We start from the raw sequence: 18,030 nt of genomic DNA, 5'->3' as shown, positions 1-18,030 counted from the left end.
ATATATCCAAAGAAAAGAAACCATTTTCGAAACTCGACACTCTTACCTCATTGTGTCTACACCCAGAAAGTCAAAAACGATGGGAATCGCCCACAGTTTAAGGCACCATTCCTCCTTGTGGCTGTGCCAAAATGAAAAGAGTATAGTAGACTTTTTTCTTAAATTACAACTTCTATCTATCTTGATCATTTTCTTTGTTCAATTATATAGTAAAAATGCTTTGCGTATCTAAAATGAAATGTTCCCAAAAAGGAAAATAAAAGAAACCGGCAAAACTGGAATCAGGTTCCACATGTATTTTATAGTTTATACCCCCAAAAAGTTTTTAAAAAGGAACCGAAACCATCCATTCAGATTCCATTAATTTGCCACGTCACCATGTAATGCGACCCGAAAAGACCACTTTCACACGAAAAGGCGTGTCGTCCACGCCAACATCTCACGCCCCTATATAAATACCATCCCACCTTCAACTCCAGCAGCAACCAGAGAGTGAACCAATAAAACAATGCAATCTCTACAGGAAAAGGCTTCGGAACGGAGTGGGGTTGACCCAAATGATGCATTCGCCATTGATGAAACCAATCTCTTTGAAAAGCTTGGCCTTCAGACTTTCATCAATTTATCTACCAATTTCTATAACAGGTTCATCCTTCTAATATCCGAATAAAGCAAATAATTTTTTTTTTGGATGGGTTTTCAATTTCTCTAAATGGGTATTCAAGAAAACTCCTTAAAGTTTGAGACTTTGATTGAATTGAATTAGTTAGTATTTTGAGTTGAGCTTTCTGTTCTGTGTGCCTCACTTTCTTGGATTGGTGACGAAAGTCAGCATGGGTATTTTCTTATTGTTAAAAAAATTGGCTTTATCTTTTCCTATTCGATTTGCATGGTTCCCAAACTTCTCTTTTTTTTGGGGTGGGGGGTGGGGTGTGTGTGTGGGGTGGGGGGTGTGGGGTGGGGTGGGGTGGGATTAGTAACGATTTGTGGATCTTTGATTATATTAATTCTTTTTGTTGTTGTAAAGATTGATAACAAATGTCTGTGTTTATGGTTGTTATAGACTTATAGTTACATTTTTAAAAGAGCTGAGCTGTATTTGTCCTTGTTACATTTGCACAGTGCCAAGAGGTTTCTAGAGGATCCTAGAATTGTTGTATCTTTGTTGTATAAGCATCTTTCAATGTCAAGGAAACGATTTGGTGATACAAGTTACTATGTATAATAAACTGGATTCTGGAATGCTGGTTTTTTTTATTTAGTTTACTTGTTTGGGATGAAGTTCTAGATTATTCTAATTAAGAGTTTTCTACTTTTTCTTCTCAAATATGGTTTTCCCTCACGAGGGAAGAAGTCTAGTTTTTGTTCTAGAAAATGAAATAGGGTTTATAATGATAATTGATGAGGAATGCTGTCATTAGTATTTCAATTAGTTTTTGTTTGAAATGCTTCCCTGCTAGATTTGCATGGTTTCAGAAAGAATTATCTCCAATTTACTTCTTCAACATGGAAGGGAGCCTTGGAGCAACGGTAAAGTTATCTCTGTGTGACCTATATATCACGGGTTCAAACTGTGGAATCAACCAGTGCCACTAACGCTTGCATCAGGGTAGGCTGCATACATCACACCCCCTTGGAGTGCGGCGGTTCTTGGACCGTGCGTGAACGGGATGCTTTGTACACCGGCTACCCTTTTTTTTTACTTGTTGAATGTGTAGGTTGTTAATGGCCTTAAATGATAGAATTCTGCTTTTTATCTTGTGTGATGGTTTACCCTTCATTGGGGAAGACATCTGACTCTTGTTTTTGGAATTAAAATTAGGGTGTATGATGATGAGGAAGAGTGGTTTCGTTCAATTTTCTCGAATTCAAGTAAAGAAGATGCCATTAGGAATCAATATGAGTTCTTTGTACAAAGAATGGGAGGGCCTCCTTTGTACTCACAGAGAAAAGGTAAGCAATGTTTCCTAAAGTCCTTATTTTCTACCCATACCAAGTTTCAAATTGCCAGTGGTTGTTACTAGTTACATCCTTCTTCTTTTGTGATGCACTTTTATGGCGACCTCAGTTCCTGAGACGGTTAATCTACTTTCTGTCATAACTTTCAAATTGAACCTTTAAAATCTTATGAAAATTGGAAACATGAAAGTTAACTAGATAACTTCTTGATAACTTTTTGTTTAACCTTTCTTTCTTTAATGTTATATTCTTGATAATTCAATATTTCATTTATATACACCAAGTTGGTGTCAAAATAATACGTATAAGCTGTGTAAGTGAAACCAACCGAGTCATCCACCATTGTCTATTAAATTTGCCAACTATGAATACAATACAGTATTCTCTCCTTAGACCTGACATGCAATTGGAGGATCTTTTAGTGCTTTGTATTCCTGAATGTCGGCAATCTTTCACCAACGGAAATTAGTTGCCATATCAATTAGTTGAGCAATGGAGAAAGAAACTGCCAGCAAGGTGGCTTGAGAAATCCCATTTGGAGAGTTTAGAGTGCCTTTGTCTTGTTTGTAAGTTTTTGGTGTAAGATTTAGGATTTATAAACGGATGATCGCTTTTATGAAGGATTTGACCTTGAAACTATTTTTGATGGCTTTCTCACATCATCTTGGCGTGTTAATATCGCTTGTGATTTTTCAAAAGCAAAATATAACTAGGGAAAAGGAAAATAATGATAGGAAAAGAAAGTTGAAGAAAATATAAGGGTGGAAACAAACATTAGTGATTCTTTCCTTCAGCATTAGAGCAGATAAGACTTAAGAGTATATAGTGAAAAGTTCCTGTTTAATGATGACATTACTGGAGATTTCAGTCTGTTGATAAGTTTCCACTTCTTGATTTACTGATTAAGGTAACATTAAAGGAAGTTCTCCATGCTAGTCAATTCTCTTCCAAAAACGAGTTGTTTCCGATGCCATATCCAGCATTGGCAAGGGTAGGCTGTGGCTTGGGAGATAGAATATCCATTTCTTTTTTGTTTCATTTTTAGAGTAGAGGAAGAAACACGTGGAAGCTTTTCTTTGAATCGGTAGAAGCAGGTGAAAACTTCTTGTTGGAAATAAGGGAAAATATTTAAGAAGGATTGGTCTAATGGAGCTCAGATTGGCACTTCGTCTCGCTTAGGCAGCACTTTGCGACAAACACCAAAGTGCTAAGATGTATACATAAGACGAGAGTAAACAGTAAATATAGTTTGCATGGCGATATATAAGTTGTTTTTCTAGAAGAATGTTATAGATGAATGGTCAGTGAGTAGGATAGAAAATGAAAAACTTAGTATAAACATGAGTCAACTTTAAATTTGCATCTTTCCATCTGAATCAACAATTTAATATGGTTTTGAACTCGGTGGATGTGGTTTTCACTTTATTTCTTTCACTTGATTGCTATTGTTTCTTTTTTAAAATTTCTTCCTCCACATAATTTTTTGTGGTGTTTAAAATTAATTTTTGTAACATTGCACACTTATTTTTATTGTTTTCTTCATCTACACCTTTCATCACTAAAATGCGATCCTTAATTGTGCTTTGCTCTTAATGCTCCAACAGAATGTTCTCCTACGCTTTTGCCTTCAACTACTGTAGAAATAATGAGGACAGGTTCTTGAGTCATATAACACACAACTAGTTTCTCCCTCTTTTATACAGTATCACCATTCTTGCTGCTAACAAATGGCACCTCCAACCCACATCCAATTGTCTTTCTTAGCTGGAAGATAGTAACTAGCTTTGTTTGGATCCATCCTCATCTCTACTAGTTTTCTTGTTCTTGTTGTCTTAGATCTTAAAATACATTTGCTATCACTCTTTCAAATAAAACAAGTTCTCTAGTCGCACATAAATACTGCAAATAAACTATTTACCCAATCAGTCATTACCACACTGCATTCTTATCTCCATGATGGTGGCTTTGAAGAGATTTGCTAAATTAATACGATTAATCTTTTATGCCTAATAAATCTCCTCTGCCACTGTGATAGGCTTATTCATTGGTTGATAGTTTTGGTCAGCAGTCTGTGTCATTTGGGTTTGAATGGATTATTCCACTTTTCTGGAGAAAACTCTTCTTCTTCTGCTTAAAACATATTTTTGATTATTGTGAACACGAGAAAAGTGAACTTCTTTAAGGGTGTATTTGGTAAATGTTTTTCAATTTTTCCATGTTTGGTCGGTTTAAATGTGTTGGAAAATATTTTTCTCATGAACTCATTTTCTTTCAATTGGGGGAGGGAAATTTTTTTCCAAAACTATGTCCACCTTCCCACCCTATTCTCCACCCCCACCAAACCCCACCCACCACCCTAACCACCCTACCCCGAACTTCCCTACCCACCATCCCCACCTCCACCCCATAGTGTTTGCCTAAATTATATATTTTTCAAAATAATATTTTCTACTCATTAATCAAATATTAGAAAATATTTTTCGGAAAAAGTTTTCCACCCATCAACCAAACATGGAGAAAATAAGTGATAAAATCACTCATTTTCAAGGAAAACATTTTTCTTCATACCAAACACACCCTAAAAATTGATAAATATAAAAAATGGGAAAGCTTCTTATATTTTACTTCTTTTGGGGGTGTACATGTAGGAGACAGATTAAACCTGTAGTCTATGTGGTTATTGGACTTTGTGGAAATTAAGCGTTCTCCTTGGGACAGTTAGGAAGGGTATGAACAAACAGCCTCCAACTGCTCAGTATTCATTCTAGTTCAGGTGATAATAGATATTTCAGGCTGAACAACTAAATAATACTCCAGATTTTCTCCCTACCTTGAGATGATATGGGAATGTAATGTCAACAGACAACATGTATGGTTCTAATACTTTCTTTGGATGATTGAAGAAAAGTAAGCTGGAAGTAGAATTTCATTTTTCACTTATATGAGTTATGCTTCATGTAGTTTGAGAAACTGTAAGGACCTTTCACACTTGGACTTTCTGCAGGGCATCCAGCATTGATTGGTCGCCACCGTCCATTTCCAGTCACTCATAAGGCTGCAGAAAGATGGTTACACCATATGCAACTAGCACTGGACAGTGCTACAGACATTGATGAAGATTCCAAAATTAAAATGATGAACTTTTTCAGGTACAAGCTAATCTCATTGATCTTCCCTTACTAAGTCTACATTTGCAGATAGTAACGCATTTGTAAGAATAACATTTATTTGCTTTTCAGGCACACGGCATTCTTTCTGGTAGCTGGAGATGAGTTGAAGAATCAAAACCAGGCTGTTGCATGTAAGCATGCTTCCAATAAGCCAGCTGCAGCATGAACTTATACCAAAATTGATCAAAGAATTAACAATAATGTACACTGAATATTTTCCTTATAATCATTCAATCAATCAGATTTGAGAATATATGTTCTCAATTCTAGAGGGATGAGCATATCTAGCTGAAAATGACCTACAAAGATTATCAGGCTCTACCTTTTCTGACCCTTCATCAAAATTCTGCATATATGTTTCTGCATCATATACACAACCAGAAGAGCTACTACTATTATTATTGAAGCTTTTTTTCTTGTGCATTTTGAGTCTCCTCCAAAAAGCTAGCCACTTTGGTGAAGAAGAAGCACATGATTCTCTTTGATTGTAATCTTTCCCAAGCCTAACACTTTTGCTTCTTGTTTTGTTCCAATTCCCTTTCCCAATTATCCCCATTGTTTTCTCCTCAATAGCTTTGAGATTTGCATATAATTCAACAAACCTTTGGCCTTTTATAGATATAGGCAACTTTTGTGACACTCATCTCATGGGATGTTCATTCCCTTTGCCTTTTGATTAGACAAAAGCGAATTAAACTAGTGGTGGAGAGACATTCTTTAAAGATAATTAACAGTGTATTATGCCTAAAATTCTAAAAGGATATAACTTTTTTTTAGGTATACCATACCATGTCATGTCAATCTCTTTAGATATACAAAAGGATATAACTAACGTATAGGTGGTTTAGATATTTCGTCCAATCACGTGGCTGGTTAAGTATAACGAATGGATTAGTATCATAAACTGAAGGCGCCAAAGCAAAAAACAGAAGAAAGAGTGAGGTAATTCCTGCAGTTATACACCAGTATTAAAGACAAATAATATGATACTCTCTCCAGTCAATATTCCTTGTCTTTTAAATTTTTCATATTTGCTTACAAAAAGATATATAATAACTTTAATTATGAGATGCTTTGTTAAAGCTATCATTTGTCTCTCTGTTATAATCTCATTTAATTAATGCTCCAATAATTGAGACGATAAGGATAGATTTAGAAGAAAAAAAAAGTAGTGGTATTAAATAACTTATTATTTTCTAAAACGTTAAGTATTTTAAAATAAATTTAGTTTGTCAAAATGACTAATATTGAGGACTAGAAAGAGTATATGTTTAATAATTAAAGAATGGAATGCCAAATTAAAAAGAAAGGGTACATATATTTCATCACAAGAAACAAGATGTAATTAAGATGGTCGAAGATTAGTTTCGCTGGTAGTCCACCTTAGGTATATTCAGAATAATTGCTTGGTAAGATGTCCTTTTATGATATTACACAATTTATCTAACTAGGAAAGTGATTGCAACATATACATATGATTTCATAGTTTAGCATCGCAAAAGTAGGATTAATTGATGAAGAGGGTTTCATGTGACTATTTCCTAAAAAATTTCAACTAATAAATAAACAGTAAATGAATAAAGCATATCTATTTTTTTGGTTTCTCGACCTATTTAAAAGGAAAATATTTCTTATTAAGACCTTTTTCATTCCCATAGCCCCAACCCTTAATTTTTTATTTTTGTAATCCATATTAGACTTTGGTACGCTTGAGTGATGCAGATGTATTCGTTTCAATTGTATAAATTTCTTCTTCTATGTTTTACCAGTGTTACAATAAGAGTACAAATTTTATATTAGTTTAGATTAAACGCTTCCAAAATTAGGGATGAAATTACCTTATCAGCGTATAAAACGTTTGAACATTTTTCAATTTACGGATACAGTTTAAAGATAATACTATACATTAAAGTATGATATAGTATCTAAGAAGTGCACGAGGAGCATCTTCCTGCACAAGTTGACATATATTATGACATCAATAACAAAAGTTCACTGAAATTTTGAATTATTATATATAGCAATTGAGTTTTAGATTTTTCACTTTCCACTTTAACAGTATTGTTATATTTGTCATTTTATTTTGTACGACCACTTCTAATCCAAATTGACTAGATGAAAAGATGATCCAATATCATATTGTTTTTGGGGTTAATAAACGATGTTTAAAATTACAATATAGAAATTTGGCTCACTCAATACTCACTTCATTTACGAGTACTCTTTTTAAAAGAAACAAACATGTTAATTTAACTAGTTTTAAGTTGAAGCAAGATTTAGACGTTGCTATCAAGCTTAGTGTCATAATTAGGACTACTAATCATTGCTAAAGTTTTGCTTGAAACATGGGATATTCTTCTTCCTCGCAAATTATGGTAAAAACACTTGCATTGGATGTTTACAGCAAGCTAATAAATACGAGATATATATCTTGTCTATATATATATACACTTTTTAACACTTAATTACCCTGTGTGGGTGAGTATTTACCCCCAAATTATCTCCTTCCTTTAATTGTTTTAAAAATATACTCTTATCACCTTGGAAACACAATTGGCAAACTCGTGAAATTCGAAAATACCAAAACACCCTTGTTGATGATCTTTTACTTCGACATAATCTAAGATTACTCGAATAATTATAATATCTCACACAGGATATATAAATTCTTAACCATTCACTCTCTTACTAAGACTGGCCAGAACCGAGTAATGAAATTACGAGTAATATTATTATTATTATTATTATTATTATTATTATTATTATTATTATTATTATTTCCTTTTTATGGCGAGTTGAATTGGTGGGACTTTCTACAACTTAGGAATTGGACTTTTCATCATATTAGTCAATAGGTACGTGCGTGCGTTGTGTGTCAACCATAACTTAACGAGTAAATTTTTTTAAAAAAAATTGCATATATATTATATGAAAATTTGTGTTTGAATAATAAAAGAAAAGTATATTTTCATGAAAAAGATGAATATTGATCTTATATAACTAATTCAATAAAGGAAATTATCATATAGAAGTCCTTAATCATCCGCTGATATGTTCAACTTAGAAATTATTTTGGTTTTATAATTTTATCACTTTAATTTCACAGGTCATTATGCTTCTTTTTCAGTTTCAATAAGAATACACAATCCTTGAAGATTTAAGATGGAAAAAAATTAAAGTATGTTTTGAAGTAGTATTAACTTAGAAGAAGCTTGCTTGAGAATCTGACATTACCAAAAAAATAACTATTAGTCTAAGATAAACAATTAATATCCGAAAAACTGTCACGACCCGAAATCTCCACCGTTAGGACTGTGATGGCGCCTACCATTACAGTTGTTAGGCAACCTAATGCTAGAGGTTTATTAGCCAATTCTCTTACATTTAGGTGGTTATCAATAAACAAACTATAATAAGTCGAAATGAATACGGAAATATAAAAATAACATCTTTGAATATATACTATTACTACCCAGAATCCGGAGTCACAATTCACAAACATACTAAGATTTTACTACAAGTATTTGCCCGAAAGAAAAATATAACTGTTTGCGAAATAAGGGAAACAGTAAAGTATGAGGGCATAGGAGGGGACGCCAGGGTCTGCGGACGCCAACATGACTACCTTGGGTCTCCTAGCAGTGAAGCCTACAACCAACCTCTCGATCAGCCCGAACCTGCTCCAAAATCTGCACAGGAAATGCAGAGTGCAGTATTAGTACAACCGACCCCATGTACTGGTAAGTGCCGAGCCTAATCTCGACGAAGGAGTGATGAGGCTACGGCGGGACACTCATAATGTAATCTGCATACGGTATATAATAAAAGCAAAAAGGAAGACAGAATAAAGTAAAGCAATAACTTGCAAGAAATAAATACAGTACTCAAAGTATTTCATCAGTGTTCAGCTATTACCAATCCTTAAGTGCAAATTAAGACTACCGTACGACTAACACAGTTAAGGAAAAGTATAAACATATAGATTGTTACGACGCGCAACCCGATCCCACCGTACATATCATATTCCTCCCTTATTTCCTCTTAATAACATAAACATTAGAATATAAATAAAAGTGTTGCGGCGTGCAACCCGATCCCACCATATCACAATAATCACTATCACAGTTCAATCTTATTTCACCACAATCCACCCTTATTACACCTGTTGCGGCGTGCAACCTGATCCCACTGTACAATATCAATTCACCCTTATTCCTCCTTAATATATCACCCTTATTTTACCTGTTGCGGCGCGTAACCCGATCTCACCATATCAATATCAGTTACTCAATAAGTACAGAAATTTCACAATTCAACACAAAACCCTTCACGATACTTAACTTCAAACCAAAGCAAATGGAAAGCTTGTACACTATGAACTTTACACAAGTAATACTACTCAGCGAGACCAATCCAGAATATATCATAAAAGCACCAATGAAACAGCTTAAGCAAATAATAGGAGACAATGAAGCTACGGGATAACTAATACCTTCAACAAGGAGAAACAATGTCTAACAAGTAGCAATTAGGCATGGAAATACAAGTAAAGCATGTAACAGTTAAGGCAGGGAAAGAAACAATATAAGAAGAACGGGAAAGAAATAGGCAAAACAGATAACTTGGCGGCGCATAAGTACTTGTCACCTCACATATTCGCCGCTTACATGAATTTCATATAGCAAATAGGTCGAGGGTTCCTAATCCCTTAAGTCAAAGTTAGACACAACACTTACCTCGCTACACATGCCACTCAATTCTCAATTACCGCTTTTCCTCTTGTATCCCCCTCCAAACCACTCGTATCTACCCACAATTAATTCAATAACATCAATTATTGCTAAGGGAATCAATTACAATGCATAAATTTTGATTTCCCAAACTTTCCCCCCAAAAGTCAAAAATCGATCCCTGGCCTGCTTGGTCAAAACTTGAGGTTCGGACCAAAACCCATTCACCCCCGAGCCCGTTTATAAAATTAATTTTGAAATCCGACCTCAATTTGAGGTCTAAATCCCAATTTTCTAAAAATTCCTAATTCTACCCAAACCCCCAATTTCTACCATGAAAATCCTAGATTTTGGGTTGGAAATTCATGAAATGTGATGGAAAATTGAAAGAAAGTGGGTTAGGATCACTTACCAAAGTTTTGGGGAAGAATTGGTCTTGGAAGAATCGCCTCTAGTGTTCTAGGATTTGAAAAGTTGAGAAATGAACCAAAATCCCGTCCAAAAATTATTTTGATCAGTTGCTAGTGTCGTATTTGCGACCTGGGGTTCACAAATGCGAGCCCCGCAAATACAAAGAATCTATCGCAAATGCGAAGGTCTCCCATTCCTGCTGCCTTCACAATTGCGAAGAAAATGTCGCAAACGCGAGCCTGATCATTTCGCAAATGCGACCATTTGATCGCAAATTCGATCAGTGCCTCCCCCCTTCCCAGTTCGCAAATGCGAAAACTATGAGGCTAGCCATTCTTCGCAAATGCGAGAAATAGCTTGCAAATATGGGACCTGCAAGGGTCGCAATTGCGATGCATGATCTCACAAATGCGAGATCAGAGGCCTAGACCGGATATTGCAACACCGGCTATGTTCTAAGTCCAAATTTCACTCTGTAATCTATCCGAAACTCACTCGAGCCCTCGGGGTTCTAACCCAAATATGCACACACGTCTAAAAATATCATACGAACTTTCTCACGCGATCAAATTGTCAAAATAACACCTAGAACTACGAATTGAACACCAAAACGAATGAAATTTTCAAGAAAAATTTGAAATTCCTATTATCAAGACCGGACGTCCGAATCACGTCAAATCAACTCCGTTGTTCATCAAATTTCACAGACAAGTCATAAATATGGTATTGGACCTATACCGGATTCCAGAACCAAAATACGGACCCGTTATCCAAAAATTCAAACTTTGGTCAAACACTTCAATTTCATTAAGCTTTCAACTTTCAATTTCAGACATAGTGAGATATCTCGGACTAAGGACTTCCGATTTCGATTTCGGGCATACGTCCAAGTCCCAAATTATGATATGGACCCACCGGGACCGTCAAAATATGAATTCGGATCCGTTTACCAAAAATATTGACCGAAGTCAACTCAAATAAAGTTTTTAGGCAAAATTTCTCATTTTTATCAGTTTTAACATAAAAGCTTTCTGGAAAGACGCCCGGACTGCGCAGGCAAATCGAGAAAGACTAAAACATAACTTTTAAAGGTTTCAGATCACATAATTAGGTTTAAATCATAAGATGACCTATCAGGTCATCACAAAAACTTATTTACCATCACAATTTAAGATTCTTTTTTAGTTTTTTTGTAAAATAAAATAACTCTCTATTGTAGATACACAAAGATAACTATTATCACATATAAGAAAAATAGAAGCTTATTTAAAGAAGAAAAAATTAAGAAGGGTTGAAAGAGATGATCAAAGTGAAATAAAACAAATATGTTGATTTTTCTATTTAATAATTTCTTTGAATATAGATAAATTCAAAGTAAGTTTGATTTAATAAAATTTAAAGAGAATACTTTATTATATATTTTATTAAAAAATTTATACTATCAACAGACTTCACTGTGTCCTTTATATATATTACTATCATATTGAGTATAAAATATACGTATTGCGTAGAAAGTTAGTACAATCATATAACTTATAAGATAATTACATGTAATCTCTTTATAAACATAGTTATCATATTAAAAATATTACCTAATAACTATCACGAATTGCAATTTACTGATATTATAAAAAGAATACGAATAATATACAACTTAAATCCATATCACGTCACCAATGTATTAAATCCTTAGATGTAATTTTCTAACTTAAGTATAATTATTAATTTCTGCATGACTACGAATAGGATACTCAAATTTAACTGCATAGATAGCATAAAACTAACGGATAATTAGTATGTGGTATATTTTATATATTTATTGGTATGATTATATTAAGTTTTAACTAATTAATTAAGTTAGTTTAAGTTAGTTATGTATTGGTGATGATTAAATTAACTATAACAAAGTAAGAAAAGGAAAAAAAATAACTTGGGAAGAAAAATAATCTCACTATAATGCATTCAACAAATTAAAGCTCTTCCATACGAAATTCTAAATAATAGGACTTTCTACCTAGTTCAAATAAGGAATGAGTAATTTTTATTTTTATTTTCAAAGTCTTAATATATTAGGAGAATAATCAAATGACATTGTAGTCCAATGTTAACTCTATTTTTTTAAGAATAAAAAAGGCGAACAATATTTCGGTAAGAGTTTTCGTACTTTTAATATAGTATAAATATATATATAAATATATATATATATATATATATATATATATATATATATATATATAATAAACATGTCAATTTGGTCGGGCTAGCCCAAGACGATATTCAATGTGTAAGACATCTTAACAAAATCAATTGAAGCTTGGTGTCCGTACCGATACATAATTAATTACTGCTTTTAGAGGAAACTAATCTGGAAGGAAAAAACCAGTTAGGAGTAATTTTACAAGAAGAATTTTTATATGGCGTCCAATTTTGTGTTACTCATTTTAAAAAAAAGTTTAACTGATGCCCTGAAAAACTTCAGATACATACATTTTTTTCTTCTTCTTTACTATTTTTTTTATTGTGCTTAGAGTTTTCTTTTTATTGTTTTCTTTACATACATTTTTTTCTTAGTTGCAAAATTGGTTTATTAAATTTGTTATTATTTTGACAATTTGATGATTGAAATTTGTTGTTTATAATATTTAAAAAATTATGTTTCAAATTTGAGCTCATTTGGAGCTGATTTGAGCATTGAATCATGTATTGGATTGTTGAAATTTGAAGAACAAATTTATATTTCAGAACTTAAGATTCGAAATCTGAAGTTGCATTCAATAGATTAAACTATTTAATATTTGAATTTCTGAAGTTGCATTTGAAAGATAGATGTCATGACCCAAAATCCTAACTTGTCGTGATGGCGCCTATCTCAGTACTAGGCAAGCCGACAACGTCAATAACCCACATTTTTCTTTTAAGTTTGAAAACATAATAATTTGAATTTAATAAAAGTCCTCACAATTTCAGATACAAATACACTCCCAAAATCAGGTGTCACTGAGTACATGAGTATCTATACATTACAAATCTGGAAAATACGGTCTATAATAGTATGAGACCAAATACAGTAAACAAGGAGATAGAGAAGGAGAGACAAGGTCTGCGAAACACATCATCTACCTCTGAATCTCCGGGAAAAAAAATGAACTGTGCGAAAGAATCAACACCACTATGTCCGGAATCACCTGGATCTGCACTCAAAGTGCAGGGTGTAGTATGAGTACAACGAACTTAGTAAATAACAAAAATAAATAAAGAACTGTAAGTAATGACGAGCTTCACGGCTAAGTCCAAATACAATAATTTCCAACATAAAAGGGAAGGCATACTCTCAAGTTCAACATTAAAAATTCCACAGTAATTTCATATCAATTTCGACTGAAACAGAACATAATGTCTTTTAGAAAATTTCCAAAAACAGTGATATATGACAACTGAAATGCAGAAATAATAAAATTAATGCATCCTCTCCGAGTAACAGTCACTCAGTCTTCCCATTCACTCCAACCTTACAGTCACTCATTCTTCACAGTCACTCAACACTCGCACTCAGTAGGTACCTCGCACTCGCACTCAGTAGGTACCTCGCACTCGCACTCAGTAGGTACCTACGCTCACTGGGCATGTGTACAGACTCCGGAGGGGCTCATTCAGCCCAAGCGCTATATCAAGCCAATCATGGCATATAATAATGAAACATGCTGCAACGCGCAACTCGATCCCATAAATATCCTCACAATTAGGCCCTCGGCCTCACTCAGTCATCAACCTGACGACTCTCTCGGGCTCAAGATGTCATGAAAATCAACTCAAAAATAATAATATGATGTATCAATAAATAGCAACAGAGACTAAGATATGAAATTAAATGAATAAACATGACTGAGTGTGAAATTATAATTTGAACATATAATTCAACAACAGAGCATGTGCGTCACCTCAAAACCAATCACATAACACATAATTTGGGGTTTCATACCCTCAGGACCAAATTTAGAACTGTTACTTATCTCAAACCGTATAATTCTTTATTCCGCTATGCATTTACCTCGTGAAATGGCCTCCCAACTCCTCGAATCTAGATTTGAAAGCCTATTCAACCACGAGTCTAACCATATAAATTTTACCAAAATCCGACCTCAACTCGACCTCCAAATCTTCAAATCTTATTTTCAAATCCCTAAATTCAGATCACCGATTTACACCTCAAAAACATGTAATCTAGTCGGATTATTCGATAATAATTCAATATTATGGAGTAGAAATGATCACAAGTGACTTACCTCAAGATTTTCCATGATTTCTCGCTCAAATATCGCCTCACCCACTTTTGGAAACGCCAAAAATGACAATTTCTCGAACCCTTCTATTTTGTACACTGCCCAGTGCTTTCGCATCTGCGGCTCACTAAGCCTCTTCTGCAGTTCCCGCTTCTGCGGACAAGCTGCCGCTTCTATGACTAATCACGCTTCTGCGGAACATAGTCCGCATCCGCGGACACGCTTCTGCGAAGAGCTGCCTCACCAAGCGCCCTTGCGCTTCTGTGATCAAACGCCCGCAGGTGCGGGGCCGCTTCTGCGGCTACCTGCCGCTTCTGAAATCGAAGCCCCAACCACGCCTGGACGCATTTGCGATGGAAGGCTCGCTTCTGCGAGATCGCACCTGCGATGGAATTTCTGCAGGTGCGATTGCATCAGATGGCAGAAACTTTCCGATTTTCTTCTAAGTCCGAATTCGATCCGTTAACCATCCGAAACTCACCCGACTCCCCTGGGACCTTAACCAAATATACCAACAAGTCCTAAAATATTATACGAACTTAGTTGAGCCTTCAAATCACATAAAACAACGCTAAAACCACGAATCATACCCCAATTTAAGCCTAATGAACTTTGAAACTTCCAATTTTTACAAACGACGCCGGAACCTATCAAATCACGTCCGATTGACCTCAAAGTTTGCACACAAGTCATAAATGACATAACAGACCTATTCAAATTTCCAGAATTGGATTCCGACCCCGATATCAAAAAGTCAACCCCCGGTCAAACTTTCCAAAAATTTGACTTTTGCCATTTCAAGCCTAATTCCACTACGGACCTCCAAATAATTTTTCGGACACGCTCTGAAGACCAAAATCACCATACAGAGCTATTGGAATCATCATAATTCAAATCCGAGGTCGTTTACACATAAGTCAACATCCGATCAACTTTTCTAACTTAAGTTTTTAATTATGAGACTAAGTGTCTCATTTCACTCCGAAATCCTTCTGGACCCGAACCAACTAACCCGGTAATTCATAAAACAACTGCAAAGCATAACTTGAGCAGTAAATAGGGGAACGGGGTTATAATACTCAAAATAACCGGCCGGGTCGTTACAATAGAAAAACTTCAGTTTGATTTCTAAAGTTGCATTGAAGAGATTGAACTGTTTCAAATTTGAATTTCTGAAGTTGCATTTGAAAGATAGAAAAACTTCAGATTTGATTTCTAAAGTTGCGTTTAAGCTGAAAATGCCTCATTCGCAAAAAATATCTTTTCCCGTTTAACCAAAATTTGGACACCAAAGTTTGGTCATTTAGCACTTTCCTGTTAATTTGAATAAGATAGATACTATTTGTGCACTTGAAAGCTAGAAAGTCGGAATACCATATCCCTTTAGTCCAATTATCCAATGTGGAAACGTCACTCTCCAATTTAGATTTAGTAGAGTATCGAAGAATATTTTGAATAACCAGAATAGCATCACAAACTCTTTTAAGTAGAAGAATGCAATCTTTGGAGCAGAAAGGCATCAGAATGGAGTGGGATTGACCCAAAGGATGTAGTTTCCATTGATGAAACCAATCTCTTTGAAAAGCTTGGCCTTCAGAGTTTTATCAATCTCTCTACCAATTTCTATAACAGTCCATCCAAAAGAACCCAAAGTTTGAAAGCTTTTGTTTAATTGAATTGGCTAGTATTCTGAGTTCAGCTTTATATTACCATCTTTGTTTTTATTTATTTATTAGATTTAACTTATATACACAAATAGTTTAAAGAAATTTATACACTATCATTTCACTTTTACTTATTTTAGCAGGTAGCCCACCTTATGAAAATCTGACTTTTGTTTTTTTGGGGATTGTAGTCTGTGGATATATTTTGGATGTTCTAATAGTATAAGAATTACTTTACAATATCGGTATATTGGGGTTGATTGGATGGTTAATGTTCACCTTCTTTTCCTCAAAAAAAAAAGAAAAAAAAGAATAGAGATCTACCATCTTATGTTTTACCCTTCTTGAGGGGATACGTTTTACTCCTGTTTTTGGAATTGAAATTAGTGTGTATGATGATGAAGAAGAGTAGTTTCGTTCAACTTTCGCTAATTCAAGTAAAGAAGATGCCATTAGGAATCAATATGAGTTTGCCTAATTTGTACTCTCAGAGGAAAGGTAAGCTAGGGTTTCTTAAAGACCATTTTTCCTATCCTTGTTTATACCAAGTTTCAATTTGCCAATGGTAGTTACTAGTTACAAGTTACATTGTTCCAGTAAGGATACTTCTATGCACATATATAGTTCGCCTTTGTAATAGTTAACATTTGTTTGAATTTGCAGGCACATTGCATTCTTTCTGGTAGCTGGAGTTGAGTTAAAGAATCAAAACAAATTAACAGGATGTAAGCATTGCAGCCACCACTAAGCTAGCTGCAGTTTAATTGACAATATTGATCAAAATACTCATGACAATGATGTGTAATAATGAATAATAGATCATATATCCTTTAAATTTTAGAACCTAGTTCTGGATCTTTGAACTACAATATCATGAAGTTACAATGCTAAAAATAGCACGGGTTAGCCAGTTTTCGGACTGGTAATTCAAAAATAGCCAGCTTTTGCCAAGTCATTGAAAAATAGTCACTATTTTGCTGCAACACAGACCGGTCCAGCATAATATACTGGAGATTGGTGCACCTGTGTATGAACTTCCAGCATATTATGCTGGAACTCCAACACGCGAAAAGTTCCAGCATAATATACTGAAGATTGGAGCACCTGTGTATGAACTTTCAGCATATTATGCTGGACCGGTATATTATACTGAAACTCCAGTATATTATGCTGGAATATTTTCTGGATTTTGAACAGTGTTTTCGTTAAGATTTATCTTTACATGAAAAATGACTAAATTTCGATTATTTTTAAAATTGTGACTATTTTTCAATTACCACTTGTAAATGTGGATATTTTTGAATTTCTCCCGGTTACAATGGGTTTGATGGATACCACGTGTTGGTTATTCAACCACATATTAGAAGAAAATCTTCACTTCACCAAACATGAAATCTCATGATAAACGAAGAGCTAGCAATTTAATTGAACAAAGAAAAACATTTGACCAAGACAAGCACAAGAAATCTTAGGAAAGACTTCATTTGAACAACAAAATTTACAAATCTTTATTTACAAGCTGTTACAACTTTTGTTTTTTGGGAACTGAATAACTTATATATATATATATATATATATATATATATATATATATATATATATATATATATATATATCATTCAAAAAATTACATCATTATAAAGGGAATCTGAGTTCTCTTGAATAGTGGCAGCATTGTCTTGTATTGTATCAATATTATAAACATCAGTTTTCCTTTTAAATACAATTCTTAGGATGTCTTCCCATACTGTTTCGTTTGCAAATATCGGAGGAACTTCCAAAAACTGAGTTCCTTAAAAAATATCCTTCCTAGCTC

The 18,030-nt window shown here is 34.3% G+C and overlaps 1 protein-coding gene across 2 annotated transcripts; it reads left to right on the top strand.

Annotated features, from left to right (window-relative positions):
* Positions 1-460: 460 nt before the first annotated feature.
* LOC104121296 (group 2 truncated hemoglobin 3-2) lies at positions 461-5,750 on the top strand. 2 transcript variants are annotated; one of them, XM_070182469.1, is made up of 6 exons: positions 461-645; positions 1,461-1,530; positions 1,614-1,714; positions 1,823-1,953; positions 4,964-5,108; positions 5,199-5,750. In XM_070182469.1, the coding sequence occupies exons 1-6, from the start codon at positions 509-511 to the stop codon at positions 5,293-5,295; spliced, it is 681 nt and encodes a 226-aa protein (XP_070038570.1). In that variant the 5' UTR covers positions 461-508; the 3' UTR covers positions 5,296-5,750. The 2 variants fall into 2 exon arrangements, with proteins under 2 accessions (XP_070038570.1, XP_070038571.1); XM_070182470.1 differs by lacking the exons at positions 1,461-1,530; positions 1,614-1,714 and having other exon boundaries at positions 466-645.
* Positions 5,751-18,030: the final 12,280 nt, after the last annotated feature.

The sequence above is a fragment of the Nicotiana tomentosiformis genome, chromosome 8, assembly GCF_000390325.3.
Source record: "Nicotiana tomentosiformis chromosome 8, ASM39032v3, whole genome shotgun sequence".
NCBI classification, from domain to species: domain Eukaryota; kingdom Viridiplantae; phylum Streptophyta; class Magnoliopsida; order Solanales; family Solanaceae; genus Nicotiana; species Nicotiana tomentosiformis.
This window is presented reverse-complemented; position numbering and strand designations above follow the sequence as displayed.